General features: G+C 52.2%; 6 protein-coding genes across 6 annotated transcripts; 4 read left to right on the top strand and 2 right to left on the bottom strand.

The window, feature by feature from the left end:
• Positions 1 to 22: 22 nt before the first annotated feature.
• On the bottom strand, positions 23 to 420 carry POSPLADRAFT_1141693 (hypothetical protein; the record flags this gene model as incomplete). The annotated part of the gene is made up of 2 exons (XM_024485331.1): positions 23 to 170; positions 350 to 420. 2 exons carry the CDS (start codon positions 418 to 420, stop codon positions 23 to 25), a joined length of 219 nt encoding a protein of 72 aa, XP_024339508.1.
• A 1,026-nt stretch (positions 421 to 1,446) lies between these two features.
• On the top strand, positions 1,447 to 2,242 carry POSPLADRAFT_1039705 (hypothetical protein). Its single transcript, XM_024477585.1, has 2 exons — positions 1,447 to 1,671; positions 1,725 to 2,242. Exon 2 carries the CDS (start codon positions 1,771 to 1,773, stop codon positions 2,167 to 2,169), a length of 399 nt encoding a protein of 132 aa, XP_024339507.1. The 5' UTR covers positions 1,447 to 1,671; positions 1,725 to 1,770; the 3' UTR covers positions 2,170 to 2,242.
• Positions 2,243 to 4,137: 1,895 nt separating this feature from the next.
• Positions 4,138 to 4,546, top strand: POSPLADRAFT_1056078 (hypothetical protein; the record flags this gene model as incomplete). Its single annotated transcript, XM_024480732.1, has 4 exons — positions 4,138 to 4,172; positions 4,227 to 4,308; positions 4,371 to 4,436; positions 4,493 to 4,546. 4 exons carry the CDS (start codon positions 4,138 to 4,140, stop codon positions 4,544 to 4,546), a joined length of 237 nt encoding a protein of 78 aa, XP_024339506.1.
• Positions 4,547 to 5,158: 612 nt separating this feature from the next.
• POSPLADRAFT_1056077 (hypothetical protein) lies at positions 5,159 to 5,501 on the bottom strand (the record flags this gene model as incomplete). The annotated part of the gene is made up of 3 exons (XM_024480731.1): positions 5,159 to 5,287; positions 5,353 to 5,414; positions 5,474 to 5,501. The coding sequence occupies 3 exons, from the start codon at positions 5,499 to 5,501 to the stop codon at positions 5,159 to 5,161; spliced, it is 219 nt and encodes a 72-aa protein (XP_024339505.1).
• Positions 5,502 to 7,647: 2,146 nt separating this feature from the next.
• POSPLADRAFT_1056076 (hypothetical protein) lies at positions 7,648 to 9,362 on the top strand (the record flags this gene model as incomplete). Its single annotated transcript, XM_024480730.1, has 7 exons — positions 7,648 to 7,702; positions 7,763 to 8,317; positions 8,376 to 8,480; positions 8,539 to 8,696; positions 8,751 to 8,999; positions 9,060 to 9,185; positions 9,237 to 9,362. The coding sequence occupies 7 exons, from the start codon at positions 7,648 to 7,650 to the stop codon at positions 9,360 to 9,362; spliced, it is 1,374 nt and encodes a 457-aa protein (XP_024339504.1).
• Positions 9,363 to 10,752: 1,390 nt separating this feature from the next.
• Positions 10,753 to 16,126, top strand: POSPLADRAFT_1100753 (hypothetical protein; the record flags this gene model as incomplete). Its single annotated transcript, XM_024483204.1, has 18 exons — positions 10,753 to 10,777; positions 10,994 to 11,148; positions 11,199 to 11,223; positions 11,279 to 11,394; positions 11,456 to 11,535; positions 11,584 to 11,618; positions 11,669 to 11,918; positions 11,977 to 12,082; positions 12,166 to 12,420; positions 12,482 to 12,581; positions 12,732 to 13,192; positions 13,340 to 13,949; positions 13,997 to 14,792; positions 14,914 to 15,181; positions 15,238 to 15,294; positions 15,392 to 15,736; positions 15,796 to 15,933; positions 15,986 to 16,126. Coding segments are annotated over 18 exons (3,963 nt in total), but the record flags the coding sequence as incomplete, so codon positions are not given.
• Position 16,127: the final 1 nt, after the last annotated feature.

Raw genomic sequence — 16,127 nt, 5'->3', positions numbered from 1 at the left:
CGGCGGCTGTCGAATGGCCGCATCAGACTCCGGTCGCGCAGTCAGCAAAGAGCGACTTACTTGTGCTGACTTTGCCATTGTCCATTACGAGGTCCTGGGGCCGCACGTTGTCCAACCTTGGGCCGCCCGCGTTACCACTGCGGTACAGGGTAGGCATCGCACGCGCATTCCTGCAGTAACAATGTCAGATGACAATAACTGTAAGGGATCAATCGGACGTACAACTCGCGCGTCAAGAGCGAGACCAGGTCCTCGCGAGAGATCAGGTCCAAATCGTCCCGAGCATACCATGAATTGCTGTAACAGCGTTAGTATTGCACGATGCTCGATCAATACAGACCGGACCCACAATGCAGGTGCCGCAAGAATGTTGGTGACGGCAAAGGAACAGAGCATAAGAACGTAGCCGAAAGCACGCATCGTGATTATTAGGTCGTGAAGAAAGCGGATGAAGGAATGGTTGGGTCGAAGAAAGGCGAAGAGGCTGCACGTCCGAAGTCAGCACAGACAGACAGACATACAATCACAGGGACATCCACTTACCGCGCAGCACCTATGAAGAGAACTAAGACGTGAAGAGGAATAAGGTCGCACAGCGATAAGGAATGCAGACTGTCTGCCCGCTCCTTATATACTGCTCAACCAGCGGCTGCTCGTCGGACCCGTCCCCGCTCAGCCGAGTTGGCCATCACCGGGAATACCTTCCCTCCTTCGCCAGACCTGTGAGCAAGGGGAACTAGGGGAGTTGTTACCTGTCTCATGTATCATCTCTCGTAGAGCAGTGTGGGTCGGACTCGCCTATGTGGGGCCCGCAGGCCAAACGAGCCCTTCTTTTGCCCGAGCACAGCCGTTTAGCATGCACACGATTCATGATCTAACAACCATTCTTTCAGGCTTCCGCACGAAGATCGTAGTCTGATGTGCTCAGCACCATGTACCGCATACGCAAGTGGGGCCTACGTACGCATCTTCCTAGCAAATCACTATATGATGTCTGGGATTCAGTAATGTTGAACAGTGGATTCGACTTGGGTATCACAAGTCTCTCTCATATCTCTGCATGATCGGAGGCGGAGAGCGGGTGGGTCAGCGGCAACGATTAATGGCACAACACGAAAGACTGCCCCTGCGAGCAGAGGTGGCAGTGGATGATACAACACAGCACGGACCACACGCACAGGCGGATAAAATAACGCAACCCATCTTCCCACAATGTTCTCGAGAACTGAATCTTCATGCCGCCTCGGGCTAGTCGCCCTTAGCATCTACGTACTTAGCGTGAACACATCTTGACGGAAGCAGCATCATACGCGCACCTCGTTTTTGGGCGCCTTTGTACCACCTCCAGGAGCAATGATCGATGGGCACGGCGCTAGATATTATAACTTCTGATCAATGACAACCCGAGCACATGTATCATGTTGCAGTGGATCTAACAAAGTACAGAGCGCGCCCATCCTGTAATCCAAGCCAGCGAAGACCCATCTTCCTACGATCTTCTTGAACCTGAAACATCGTGCTTCTCGGTCAGGACATCAGATCTCTCGAATCGTGTGCATCTAGCGCGCCCAATACCTTTACAGAAGTATCCTTAAGCTTTTACCTAGCGCGACCGCATCTTGACAGAACCACCCTCACAAGTACGCCTTGTGGCTGTGAAATTATATCTTCGTAAGTTCAGTCTCCAACTACTCGATACAAACGCTCACCCGCTGCGCTTATAGTCCCTTGTCTGAAAGCACGTCGGCAGCTACCTATCACGCACACACAATGTCGTCCAACGACGTCCAGGAAGCGGAGTCACGCATCAGGTGGACACACTCGTCCAAGGGCGTCTGCTTTGTGTGCGATGCCTTGACCAATGTCTCCCGCACGCGGCTGCCCGTTCCCGACTTTAGCGACGACGACTACACGTGCATCCGATCGCTTGCTTTCCGCCTCGATTCCGGGGAGCTGACCTTAGACGACCTGAGCTGGAAGGCTGGTGTAAAGGTGACGCGTGAACGCCGGCTTGCGAGTGCGGCCGTCTATGCATTCACGGAGGCGGAATGGGCGCGGGTTGCCGACGACGAGGACGAAGACGAACAATGCGATGTCATGAATGACAATGCGTTGTTGCTGCTCAGCTTGAATCTCGATGATCGGGGGAATCCGTTGAGACCGAAGTAGAATGTACTTATGACCATATGTAGCATGAGCGGGCTGTAATCAGCATGTAACATGAACACCGAGAGATGCTGTATTCACAATCAATGCGGCTATGATCGTTGGCTGAATCCAAAGCAGCGATATCTTTCTATGTGATTGCGTGGAGAAGACGAACCAATACGCCGCGTGCTGGGTAGCATATAATGTCGATGTGTGGTTGTAGATGGTAGTCTCTCATCGACGCTTGCAAGGTTCCAAGGTTGACAACCTAGCATATTAGGCCCTACCTCCCGTCATTATGAGTCAACTAGCATCCAGAAGGCTAAACGACTCGTCTCGGCCCTGTTGCTATACACAATAAAATGGATGGGGTGTGCACACAGCACCACTCACTGCTGAAACACAAGAGGGATCACTACGCTCCCCAACAGCTACGATACCAATGTACCGTGTACCCTTGTTTCCTAGGTTCTAACTTCGATAGCGTTGTCGAAGATGTGCTTTAGCTCCTGAAACCTTGACGTGAACAGCCCATAGTCGCTTTATCTCTCTCACAGAAAATGACACTTGTTGATTATTGAAATAAGGAAGCTCAGTCGATGCGATTTGAGTCAAGTGGGAAAGGGCTTGACATATTGTTATGTCGCAGAGAACGTAAGGATAAAGGAGCGCGTGTGGCGCCGTCCTTTCCAAAGGCAAAACCCAAACAGACGCTACGACGCGCTACACGTGATCAGACACGAACGCGTCGAACGCGTCGTCACGGCATTGCGTCCCAATAGGACCAGATTCACGAGATGGTAGATATGCTGAGCTATAAAAACTTAACGAGTGTGCCGTTCCGTGATGCATATCTCCACAATGAGCACCAGAGAGTTAAGGACATGGAAAGGAGGCTGAAGCAGCTGAGTAGACTTCTAGGCCTCATATATACCTTACTGACACCGTATTGGTGCTGATCTGCAATCAGCAAACCCCAGGACGTTCGCCCTAAACTTGAGAGACATTCTTGTAAGCACATGCTGACAATTCCTGGTCAACGTTTATGTTTAGGATGAATTGCTATACGGTGAGACGGCATGCCGCCAGCAAAGTGCGTCCGACCTAAGTCCTCCGTGGTGATCGTTGGGCAGGTCGTCTGAATAGTAATTTGCGTAACATCGCATACTACATAGGTCACACCTCGCGATCGCTTTGCCGTCGCCGACAACCGACAATCGACCGCACGTCTCTCCGCGCTTGGGCCTCGTGCCCCAGAGCGAAACGGCAGGGCCTCTAGGCGTCGACACCCGTGTCGACGTTACAGTTGTTCTACTAGTAAGTATTGGAACAATGTCGGAAGTGCTACGTATTTGCCTTTTATCGCGATCGCCGCATTGCATGCTCATACCGGTTTATGAGGTCAAAATTGTATTGACGACACAAACCTCTAACCTCTCGAGAGTGGTTTCGACTAACTAGCACGGTTTCTCTGTGAAACGCAGGCGGAGCATCAAAGCACTAGCACTATAGTGGATGCCTTCCCGTCTGGACGCGATTATAGAACAGAATGGACCTCCAGATCATGTCGACTCGAAAGCGACTCTTGCCGTGCTGTTAGGCGCCGAAGAGTGAGGAAGGGGTCTGTCACCGGAATATCACCGGAATACCACGAAGTAAAATCCAAATAGCACGACGATCTATTGATTGATAGTGTAGAATGTTGCACGCTGCAGCGACACGCTTTTGATGATGTATGTCCATCGTGGGGGGAACATGTCATGTCAGTGCTGACGAGACTGAAACTGAGGTTGATCGAGACAGGCTTGTGACAGGCCATGTCACTGATGTAAAGCAATCGAAGTCTCCCTGGCAGAAGAGGACGAGTAATGACGTCATCATGTTAGATTGCAGCATTATAAGAACGCAATCCCAAAACTCACGTCGCTCCGACCATTGCCCTCATACCAACTACACCACCTTGAGATTCTTCTCGACTTTCATCCTGCCATGGCCGACAAGCTTCACGAGGGACAGGACGTCTCGTAAGTCGCGGATGACTTAGTGTAGACAAGACATTGAATCGTAGCATGCCTTAGCTGGCGATGGGGAGGTGGCAATGCCACGGGCCAGGTTGCTGAGATCGTCGAAGAAGGGAAGACGAGTGTGACCAGCAACAAGGTTCCTATGTCTCAAAACATCCAGTGCCCTTCTCTAGACAAGTTTGGCTAATACGTCTACAGGGAAATACTGTCACTCGTAACGCGAGGGGAAAAGAAGACCCAGCGGTGAAGATATCGAGGAAGGGGGTAAGTGGTTGTGATGAAGCCCTGAGAAATGCAGACCGCGTTAATACCTTTTGCAGAACGACGTCGTCAAGTTGGCCCATGAGCTTAACGAAGTGAAAGACGACGAGTGAGAGTTGCAGTTGGTCATTAGGGCCCCGTATGTATGAAGCGAGCACTGGGTAGCTCAAAGTACGCATGTGGGTTTCCGTGATGTGATTAGAGCACAAATACATTCGTACAAGAGGGAAAACGAATCAAGATGATACTTCAAATGCGTCACATGATTATAGGAGACGCCCATGCGAACGCGACGCGACGCGTCTGTGGCTGAAGACTTGTCAGTCACTTGAAGCTTCAACGAGTGAATAGTCTGGTGAATTTTCGCTTCGTCTCATCCGCTGTGTACACCATTCCACCGCACCTCTGAGGGATAGAGCGATATTCACATCATCGAAGACATCTGTTCTACCTTTTGGACACTCGCACGGTTGCTTTATAAGTTGTTGGCTCATACGGCACTGTCTAGTACAGAAGCTCACCGTCAAGATCCCGTAGTTTCAAAATGTCAGTCCTGTGCGTGCGTCTCTCAAGAAAAATTGATTGTTACAGCTTTTCTCAGCTCGAGGTCTACAGTATCAAAACACTAGCACATGCAGAGATGGTCACGCGCACAGAGTATCGTACAAATGTGTGTTTCGTCGTGATTTCCCGTCGCTACTTCAGCTAATCACAAGAGCAAGCGATCATGACACGGCCTTCGAACCCTTGCCGCCCTTGGCAGCGGCAGAGGGAGAGGCGTTGGCGTTCTTGGCCGCAGCACTCTGAGCACGAGAGGCGAAGGCGCCCTTGCCGGTGTCGGCGCCGCTCTTGGCCTGGCGAGACCGAAGCGAGGCCAACAGGTCAGAAAATGTGTGCGAGGGTTGATACGCCGACGTACCTGGGTAGACTGTATGCGGGACGCGTCTGCGGGCGTGGTCTTGTGGCCAGCGGCACCACCAGCTACGAGAGCGGGCACGGTGAGCGAGTGTCGGAGGATAATGATGAGAAATGACACCCACTAGCACGGCCTCCACCTTTAGCGGGCATGTTGTTGTATGAAGGAAGTCGAAAGAGGAGTGGTTGAGTAGGTTGGTTGAGTGTGTTGGAACTGCTGAAACAGCGTCGAGCGAGCAGGTTCTTATACCCTCTGAGGACGCGCTCCGGCCAAACAAGACCACCCGGATGCGAGCGAATTGCTGTTGGTCAGAGTGACAATGGCAGCGGAGGACGTAAGGACCAGTGTCGTTGGCAGTTCATCTCGGTGGCGGATAGCTGCGGGCGATGCGCGATTTCAGCTGGAATGGCAGGATCACGACTTGGGACCGACGTGCCATCATGATAGCCCGTGCAGCTCGACACGAAGATTGGTTGCGACTCTTCTCTTGTCAGATAAAGTTGCCCTTCTTATAGGTCGCGCGCTCTGGCGTTCCAAGACAAGATACAACGATATGCCTCTTTCAGACCCGGAGGCTGGAGTGAAGACGTCAAACAATGTGCACGGGATCGATCGTCGCGGAGAGCCTCCGTTCTTTCCTGCGCGTCGCACATATGACTGCCCCCGCTGAGCGGTCGAAAGAAGATGCTGCTCTTCCAGAGCCTGACACATGAGTAGCGAATCACATATTTCATACCCGAAGGACGATCTGCACAAACCCATGTGTGGACAGAGTGTCTGTGAAGATGGTCAAATGCATCAAGGTACCTGACAGGAGTGTACCTCGTGACTCCCGGCTGTGAGGACCGTTGTTCGGAGGTTTAACGACGTTCTGTTTCAATATTATCATCACGCTCGCAATATGTGAATTTCACCGTATGCTGCCATGCTTGCCATCAAACCTAGGAAATTCGAGTAGGTGGCGGAGTCAATATCAGGGGGCGATCCTCGATACCCTGTTGTGGCTTCCGACGGACATTAACGTGAGAATGAGCCTTGTACAGTACCTGTCCCCTTGCGTGTAGGTACATTGGTCATCGTGCACAGGACTTGGTAGCAGATTGAACATCTTGGGGCACCACAGTCACATACCCGCGATGGTTTTGCATGTCTCTCGAGCACATGTCGGCGTGCGAAGCTCATGACGCAAGACCGATTGAAGCCATGACTTACTCGAGAGAAGCGCTTTCGTGGCCCTGTTAAGGGAGAGCAGTCTGAGTGTCTGGCAGCCTTGTCGTCAATGCATACAGGTTGGTAGAACCCATGGGCGCCGTGCATAGTCTTCACCTTGCCACAGGTGTGGATTTTCTCCCTTCAAAAGGTTCACAGAGACATCTCGAACGAGCTACGACATCGTATTGATCGCAAGACAGGGGATGTTGAGATCCATTGTGTTCCTACTGTGCATGCGTTCTTGTCTCCTGCTCATTATCACTCAGTGTATGTCACTGCATGTACCAGGAATACTTCACAGTTACACGTGAGCAGCGTAGACAATATGACTCGATGATCAGAGATGTAGCCTGAGAGGGTCTGAGCCTTGTGCTCATTGCGAGTCGTCAAACAGCAATTTCAAGCTTGTTGGTCCCGATCAGACCCTAGGTTACTGCCAAAGATGGTTTTGCACTAATATGAACGGTTGACCCGAGAGTCGCACGCACTTAGTAAGTACTCTACTCGTTCGAGCATTGCACGCGTTGCCATTCGGGCACGCACGGTATTACGCGCGCTGCTGTTCGGGCGCGCATCGAGACGTGTCATTGATCGTAAACGTGTGGGCTGTCGAGCATATTTCGAGGCATCATATTTCTTCGTTTGAGCGCGTTGCTATTCGACGCTTCGAGACATCGAGCTTATTGTTTTGTTTGAATGTTCGTCGTATCGCAAGTGCGCATATAGCCAGTACACGGCGTGCTAGAATAACCATATTCAGAGCACACATAAATTCCTGACATTTTCTCACGCTAGAATGCGAGCGCTCATGCTCGCCTGAGCAGTACGGCCGAGGAGATCCGAGCTTATTCATCTTATCAGATAATGATGACTAACGATCATTTAGGCGGGCGTGGACCTGTCTCTGCGACCACTCACAACGATGCCGCGCATGGACGTGTCTCAGACCCATCCGCAGGCCGTCGTTTGGTATGTCATGCTCCTCAACACCATTTGATTATAGGGGTCAGACGCCAGGCAGAAGACGGCTATAAGAATGGGTTCCGCAGAAGGTTGCCCACATCGTCCCAGACATCCATCTGGACCATGTCTCTACCGACTGTAACGAAGACTGTAGCTGTGCTTGGTTCCTCTTACGGAGGTGGGTGCCATACATTCATACCTTCCACGCAGCTGAACGCCCAGCTGACCTGCATCCCAGGAACTCGAGCAGCTCAACTACTCGCCAAAGGGCTTCCGAAGGGCTGGCGAGTCGTGGTGGTGGACCGAAATAGCCACATGAACCACGTCTACGTCTTTCCCCGCTATGCTGTCGTTCCAGGACACGAGCACAAGGCTTTTATCCCGTACGGACCCATGTTCCGGCGGCCAGATGCCCGACCCGATGTGTCCGCGGTATTCCTGCACGCACAAGTGACGTCGCTCTCTCCGCGGTCACTCACGCTATCGCGCGCGTTTCCTGAGCACGGCGTGCTCGAGCCAGAGAAGACGCTCAACTTTGACTACGCGGTGTACGCCCTGGGTAGCCATCTGCCCGCGCCGATCGATGTGTGGGGTTCCACCGAAGACGTGGACGTGAAGACAATCGCGGAGTCCACTCCTGACACAAATGCGAATAGGTCGCCTTCGGCACTTCCGCTCGCTCTAGAAACGAAGGGGACAAAGGCCGCGGGCATCGAATGGCTCAAGCGGTATCGAAGTCGCATTGAGAGCGCCTCGAGCATTCTAATTGTGGGCGGCGGGGCGCTGGGAGTCCGTACGTGCAAAAGCAGTCATTATCTGACTTGCTTCGCTCATGGCAATGCGGGTTTCAGAATATGCGACAGACATTGCAGACGTCTTCCCCGATAAGAAAGTGACGCTCCTGCATTCTCGACAGCAGCTGCTCCCGCGGTTCAGCCAAGCCATGCACAACGAAAGTGAGTGCTTTCAGTTGTCATCGCAAACGTTGGTTTGTCTTACAAATTGTGTGTGTAGTCCTGTCGACGCTTCATACAATGAACATCACGACCATCCTAGGCGAACGCCTCGATGTCCCCTCTCTAATATCGGGAGAAACAGCCACCGTCGCCGATGGGAAGAAAGAGCGCGTCGTCCGCACGCTCAGCGGGCGCGAGATACGTGCAGAGCTTGTGGTATGCCATCCGCGTACTCTCTAACTACACTAGCTAAAGGGTGTGCATACCCAGCTGCTGTGCACTGGTCAGAAGCCCAATACCGCGTTGATGGCGCAGGCTGTCCCAGACGCGGTCAAGTCTAGCACTGGCCTCATTCGCGTGTCGCGCACCATGCAGGTCGCTGTGCCGGCGACTTCACATACAGAACCCTCCAGTCAGGCTGATGGCAGGGTGAATATTCCATATCCGCACCTGTTCGCAATAGGTGACTCGGCCGATGCTTTCGGGGCGATCAATTCCGGTCGTAGCTCGGCTTTCCAGGTGAGTCTGCATCTTGCTCCTTAATTGTAATACTGGGGGAATCTGATGTTTTCCATGAAGGCGAATGTAGCCGTACAGAACATTTTACGACTCGTGAATCGTGAGGAGGAGGGCGCATCTGGTGAGCACGCGGAGCTAGCACACTACGAGCCAGACCCCCCTGCGATCAAAGTGTCGCTTGGTTTAGTGAGTGCACTGCGTTTATCCTCCTATCATTGCTTATGGTCTGGGTTGCAGAACAAACGCGTTGTTGACCGCAATGGGGACGTTGCAAGCTCCTTGGGCGGGACGCCAGCCATGGAGGCATACGGCATGTGGCAGTTATACGGCGTGGAAACAGACGAAGCAGGGATGCACGCGTGATGCAGCAGTCTAGATGCGCGATGATCTAGAAAGTCCTTTCTTGTGGTAATCTTATGCATGTTCCCTTCATCGAGCGTGCCACCTCCTCGTCAGGCTCGGCAGCCCCGTCAGCACAGGTAGGGTTTGAACTAGTTTGTACGAGGCAAAACCCATCACTGCTCGTTTCCACAATCTACAATCTGACACGATGAATGTATTGTGCGGAGGGATACCACAATATGTTGATATGGCCCAATACATATATGTACTCGTGTAAGACATGATGTGGAGTCAGAGATACCCATCTTTGTCGACTCTTTGCCCTGGAGCCCGCGTCGATGCACCGGCATTGATAGCAAAACCTTGTCTCGTACCCATCCGTTTTCATACCGCACCCCACCACCGCGTATCTAAACGTCTGGGGCATTCCGATAGAGCCCTCCCCCCTTCCGTTTAGCGCTCTCTTAGCGCCCATGTAGCGCCCATGTAACGGTCACAATTTGATCCTGCATCATTCCGTCAGCTCGCCTAGCCTATTTAGGTAATTACTCCTAGCAACTTTTGCGCGCACAGCTGTCCTTCTGTAGTTTTCTGTAGTTGACTGTCAAACAATTGACAAGAAATGAACTATTGAAATGCATATCATTAAAACTGCATGGCTACACAGCAGATTTTAAAGGAAGTAAAAGAGATTTATATTCATACCTTAGCAATAGCCTGATACATTTATGGTTGTGGGGTGGGGTGCAACACCTATTTTTCCACTCCAATACAACTTCAAGAGGTCAGCAATATATACATCCGGAATTTCATTTCTGTTGCACTACACTCGCAGCACTGAGGGACAGCTGTGCGCGCAAAAGTTGCTAGGAGTAATTACCTAAATAGGCTAGGCGAGCTGACGGAATGATGCAGGATCAAATTGTGACCGTTACATGGGCGCTACATGGGCGCTAAGAGAGCGCTAAACGGAAGGGGGGAGGGCTCTATCGGAATGCCCCAGACGTTTAGATACGCGGTGGTGGGGTGCGGTATGAAAACGGATGGGTACGAGACGAGCAAAACCGGGTTCTGCCCGGATCGCTGATGGAATGCTATATACGTGCTCACGTTGATTAATTATATACCGTCTCAATTTTAACATCGAGTACTAAGACTTTGTTCCGTGAGGAAGGACCAGTTCAATTTGAGTATCGTCGCAACATCATCGCCGTTCTTGATAGCAGTGAAGCAGTGGTGATTCGAATATATAATACTGACGCGCTTCAATTGTTGCCGGCCCGGGAGCGACGCGATCGACCAATGATCGGACGCGTCTACCACGGACGTGACAGGACGCGTTTTCGCGTGCTTTCATTCCTTCGCCCATGATCTTTGCTCAGATTGTCCCAATACGTGCTCATTCATAACCATGTCCACCGTCTCAGAGCCTCTAGGTGTGTTGAAGAAGGCTGTGTCGAAAGCGCACAGGAAGGGTAGCAAAGAGCATCTCCATGCTATTGAGCAGCTCTCCTCTCACCTCATTCTACTTGTAAGATACTCTTCATCTCAGACTTCTTACGTTGCATATCATAAGTAACAGAAACCGTCAATATTAACTGCGCAAGCATGTCAAAAGCTCTCACGCTGTCTCCGCCATCCTCTCGTATCAGTATATCACACATTTCCGTTTCCCGGTCTGCAAGTAGCATCGGCGCTGTTCCATGAGGTGTACCACACAAAGGTCCTGCCAGCATTGGGCAAACAATCTCACGAGCAGAAGGCGCTATGGGAGACAGTCCTAGAATCTCTGCTGGCAGGTGTACTCGTAAGCAAAAGAACAAGCTGCTGGTACACCTCAAGCTCACATCGTGACAGGACTTTTTGGAAGAAGCAGGTGCAGGTCAGTCTGCAGTGGTATTACTCTGCTGCATTTAAATCTCATAGTCTCGCTGCAGACAAGATAAAAATCGCCAAGGCAAAAGATGCTGTCGCAAATACTCTCTACTCCTCGATTTGCGACATCTGTTTTTCATTGACGGCTCCGATGATGAGTGTAGACCTCCGGTGCACGGTACGCCGAAATCATGCCTTATATGCGCGCTGGCGTAAATACAGACGTCATATTATTGCAGGCGTACAGTCTGCTCTCAGACTCGGCTGCCGGACATGCCGCAAATCAGCACAAGCTCCGTAGCGACACTGTCCTCGGAGGGTAGGCACGTACCACTCCGTCATGTCCAGTTGTACTAACGGCGTATAGGGAGCGTCTGGGATCCGTCATGTGGCGAACGAAAGGTGACAGGTTCAAACGTCTGGTGTCTGCGTAAGCTCATCCAAATGAATAGACTATCTGGCGCTCGAGAGTCTCCTTACTGTGTTCGCGCATCTCTTACCTCCAGCAAAGGATGCGACAGGGGGCCGCCTAGACGGAAAGCGTGCCGCATATATCCACTCTGTGTTTGTTTCTTCCCAACCGCCCGAGGCCGCAGGCGCGGGCGAAAAGGTAGCTGACTTATTGAGTCGTCTGTTGACTGGCGACTGGGATGATGCAGCGCGCAAGATTATGGACGTACTGGCCTCAGCAAATCTTACGTTGTGCGTGTCACAGCTAATTGTTTGTTGCTTGAAATTTACGAGCTACGGAGTGTATTAGTCCTCAGCCCTTTTCCGTGAACGAGATACATGCCTGCGGACAGCTACAACGCGCAGATGGGCTTTTTGTGGATGATAAATCCCTCATCGCGAACGTCGTCATCTCGGTGAGCTTGTGGTTTGCATCTTGCTGGTCAAGGCGCTGCATATACTGACTATATGCGGTCAAATTGCCATCTGTTGTGTATAGGACACCCAATGTGAGACGCTCACAGTCCCATACCCAACAATTCACCGCATTGAAGTGGATCGGGAGTATTCTGGGGATGAGACTACGCCTTCTCGCATCGATATTTGCGTCAATGCACCACCTCTACTAGGAAAGGAGCCTGCCGCCAAGAGCACGCCTGAGAACGCACGAGAACACGAGCTTTGGACAGTCTCGTTCGCTATACAGAGTGACCGTGTCGAACGGTTCGTCAGAACATTGACTGCGCGAGGTCTTGTGAGTCTCTTGGTCATCAATTCGCATTATTTGTATGACTCAACACTCATTTGAATGAAAGGGAAAGCGGTTGAAGGACATGATGCCGCCCAAACTTTCTCTCGCCAAGTCACCAACGGTCCTCGAGTTCGACAGCCGGGGCATGCCGGTGAAGGAACTCAGTCAGTCGGAGGCACGTTTTTCTTCTTCGCTACTTGGCGATCTATGCTACAGCCTAACACTATATCGACTTCCAGCGCATTGAGAATGTCGAACAATGTAAGGATGATGTCTGATCGCTCTCCAGTATGCTGAATTCATCTCATCATTAGTTTATCGCACAAATCACAGCAGTGACGATTTGCAATCCGTGGCTCAGGGCGAGAACGATAGCGGCGATATAGACGCCTCTATTGGCACTACCACTGACCCTCTGGGCCCCGCGTCTGGCGTAGATGTTGAGGATTCCAACGTCTCGCGGCTCAGTGCTTCAAGCGCCCAGGTATCGATATTAGCTCAGAAGGCTTCTGGATCCACAGGTGCCGCCGCAACTGATGATGCTGGTCTTGTCTCTGTCATCACTACTGTGGCTCCTGCTAGCAAGTCTCTCGTAGCACCCCAAGCCAAAACGCGGGCTACTTCCATCAAGCGTACTGGGTCACAACTAGTCCGGGAACGAGTCTTTGGTGCTAGCGATGAGGAACTCTCTGAAGTCTCTGACGCGGGAACTGTACTCTTTCCTGGTCGTTCAGAGTCGCCTTTGCAACGCAAGAATGCATCTTTGGGCAGAAGGGTCTCTGCTAAACTGAATTTCATCCCAATACCCTCTGTTCCTCATCCAAAATCTAAGCCTGGTCGCCGGATCCTAGACTCTGACGAAGATGAAGCATTGCCAGCTCGTGCCAGCTCTAAGCTTCGCAATCAAGGACCTAACACAAAGACAACAGCGACAAAGAAGAAAGCCGCCAGCGCAGTCGAGGACGTCTCAGAAAATGAGATCGACGTCTTGGTGCTTACACAGCCTGGCTTTATTACTCCTCCTGCTGCCAATCCGAAGACCCCTCACAAGTCCCTCGCGAAGGAGCTCTCTAGGGCGACTGTCGATCAGCTTGGTAACAATCCAGACGCACCAACGGCAGTCGATCTGCTCGCAATGAACTCACTCGACGAACATTCTAAGAATTTGCCATTGCCTGCTCAGCGGCCGCCTGCGTCCAAAACGACCGGTCGCCATCGGATTGACAAGCCCACACTTGTTACCGATTCTGATCTCGATCCTCGCAGATCTTCCAAGAAGGCTGCCCCTGTCGACGCTCCTGACCCTGGCTTACATCGCAAGAAACAAAGTGATTCCTCGCGCTCTTCGAAAAAAGACTTGTCTCATCTTGGTCCGGACATCACAAGTTCTGTGCTTGCAATTAGTAAATCGTCCACACTTGCTCCTGCTGCCAATTCGTCTGCTAGTAAGAACGTACGGGTCTCGAATCATGATGTGAAGCCTCACGGCGTCCTCAATACTGTTCCCGAAGATCTTGACGAAAGTGATCACAGTGAGTGCCCACTGCCATCGTACAGCCGTCTTTAATTCTTCGAGCAGTCGTCAACGGTTCATCTCCCGTCCCAATTTTCGGCCCAGATCGACGCTCGGTTAAAGCTGGCCTTCGCAAGAAAGGCCAGCCATTGGCTACCGACATCAAGACGTCTTCTCGCGTCACTGCCACAAAGAGGAAGAGGGGCGCTCCAGCCAACGGATCTTTAAATCCTGACTCTGATCCTGACAGCTTTGACATGAAACCGCCTGTATCTAAGCGTGCCCGCCGGGCAGATAGGTCCAGTGTCCTTCCGCGATCCGCCATCCCCTCCGAACGTACTGAATCTCAGGTTCTTCGACCCCGAGAAACGGCGGCGACTCGTGCGACAAAGCGGTATCGAGGCAAGAAAGATAGGTCCTCTTCTCCCACAGTCGCAGCGCAACAGGTCGACTACGATGAATTACCTGGCACTGTCTCTGTACAGGGAACCTCTTCTCCTCTATTTGGTAAAGCCATTTGCCGTAAAGAGAAGACCGGGGCCCAAGCGAAGGGTACTTTGCCTGCTTCGTCTGTTCGCATGGATCGCATGAATGCTGGGAAGAAGAATAACTGTGTACCGTCAGCACCCGAGGATCTATCAGACTCGCCTCCTCCGCCCAATACGATGCAATCAGAGGACATTTTACATATCGACGATGACGACAGGGAGCGAGAAGAAGTAGATAATATGCTCTCCAGCGATCCGAAGATGACTTCCACCGCGAAGCACTCCAAAGCTCTACGTTCCAGCAAGCCGGCAGCAGTCGTACTACAGGCGGGTCCCGTTACGTTCTACTTGACTCTACTTGACTATATGACTGAGTGATGTATAGGAGACGCAGCCACAGCCTGCAGCTACAATGAATAAGCAGAGGTCAAAGGTAACAGTCGACAATGGAAGCCATCTCTCGGACACCACCGTAACCTCAGTTTTACAGCGAAGCACACAATCCGCGACCTCCAAGAAGTCAAACCAAGTACCTTGGGCAGATCTTCTTGCCCCTCGTGGAGCGTCCCCGGCTGTTGTTGAAACCGACACTCGCGGGAAGGAGGCCGTTCGACGCCCACCGGTCAAAGGCGCTGTGGGAACGGCCTTGTTCCACGACGTTGACGAATATGAGAAGACCTCTGGTGCAACAGACGGGATGCAGGACCACTGGGTTATGGACAAGAACGAAAGGTCAAATTCCGTGTCGACAAACATTATTGAGGTCAGTAAGTTCAACACTGTATAGGCCGCGCTTGAGTTGAAGTGTGGCTGCGTTAGCTTGACGTAACGGAGGCCGAAACACAGAAAATAGACACCAAGCACAGCACTCCAAAGGTGTGTGATGTGCATTTGGGATCAGCTGGATTGCTGATTTCATCTGTCTTCTATCATCTGTCTTCCATTCAACCTGGGTGTCAATGACACGGCACAGGAAACTATCGACTTGACGAAAGACGATTCACCCGTCAAACAGAAGCCTCCCCGCTCGGCTGTGAAGTCGCTGCAAGAGGAGCTCGACCACGGCTTCGCCTTCAGCAAAGCCACCAAGGAAGACTTTGAGATGTCCACACCATACCGGAAACCTCCGCTACCGCCCGTTCACCCGTCGTCAAGTGCAAGCAAGGCCTCGCGTGCGAAGCATACCGTTACTTTCGCACCAGAGGTCCCGGAGTGGCGGTCGCCCCGCAAACCTGTCGACGTGCGCATGAGCATGGATGCCAGGGAAGATATCGCGCCGAAGGCGAATAAAGTCCCAGGTACGAGGCTGCTCGTGCTGGTGTGGTATTCAGAGCCTCAGTCGTGCTTGCATTAGCTCCGCGGAGCCCGATCCTCAAGAAGCCCACTCCGATCAAAAAGCTGCCCAGCGACACGGTATTCATGACCGCCGACAGCGGTCGAACGAATAAATACGATACGAAGGACAAGGCCGTCGGCGTGCAAGAGATCGTCGATGTCCTCCAAGATCTGCAAGAGGTAGAGAACCGCGACACGGCTGACGGGCCATCTCACTCACGATCTCGCGCAGGCCGTCATGCAGAAGATCGCCAGACGCTTCGAAGGCGTGCGAGACGACGTGCGCGCGGGGCGCGAGGCCATCCTCGCCGAGGCCGCAGCCGACCTGCTCGAGCTGCGCACCGAGAGGCGAGTGCATCTCCCCCGCTCCCACA

This window comes from Postia placenta (genome assembly GCF_002117355.1).
Source record: "Postia placenta MAD-698-R-SB12 unplaced genomic scaffold POSPLAscaffold_6, whole genome shotgun sequence".
Taxonomy (NCBI): Eukaryota; Fungi; Basidiomycota; class Agaricomycetes; order Polyporales; family Adustoporiaceae; genus Rhodonia; species Rhodonia placenta.
This window is presented reverse-complemented; position numbering and strand designations above follow the sequence as displayed.

What these genes read in the sequence shown, in the direction of transcription:
- POSPLADRAFT_1039705 (XM_024477585.1), top strand. Translation starts at nt 1,771, where the DNA reads ATGTCGTCCAACGACGTCCAGGAAGCGGAGTCACGCATCAGGTGGACA.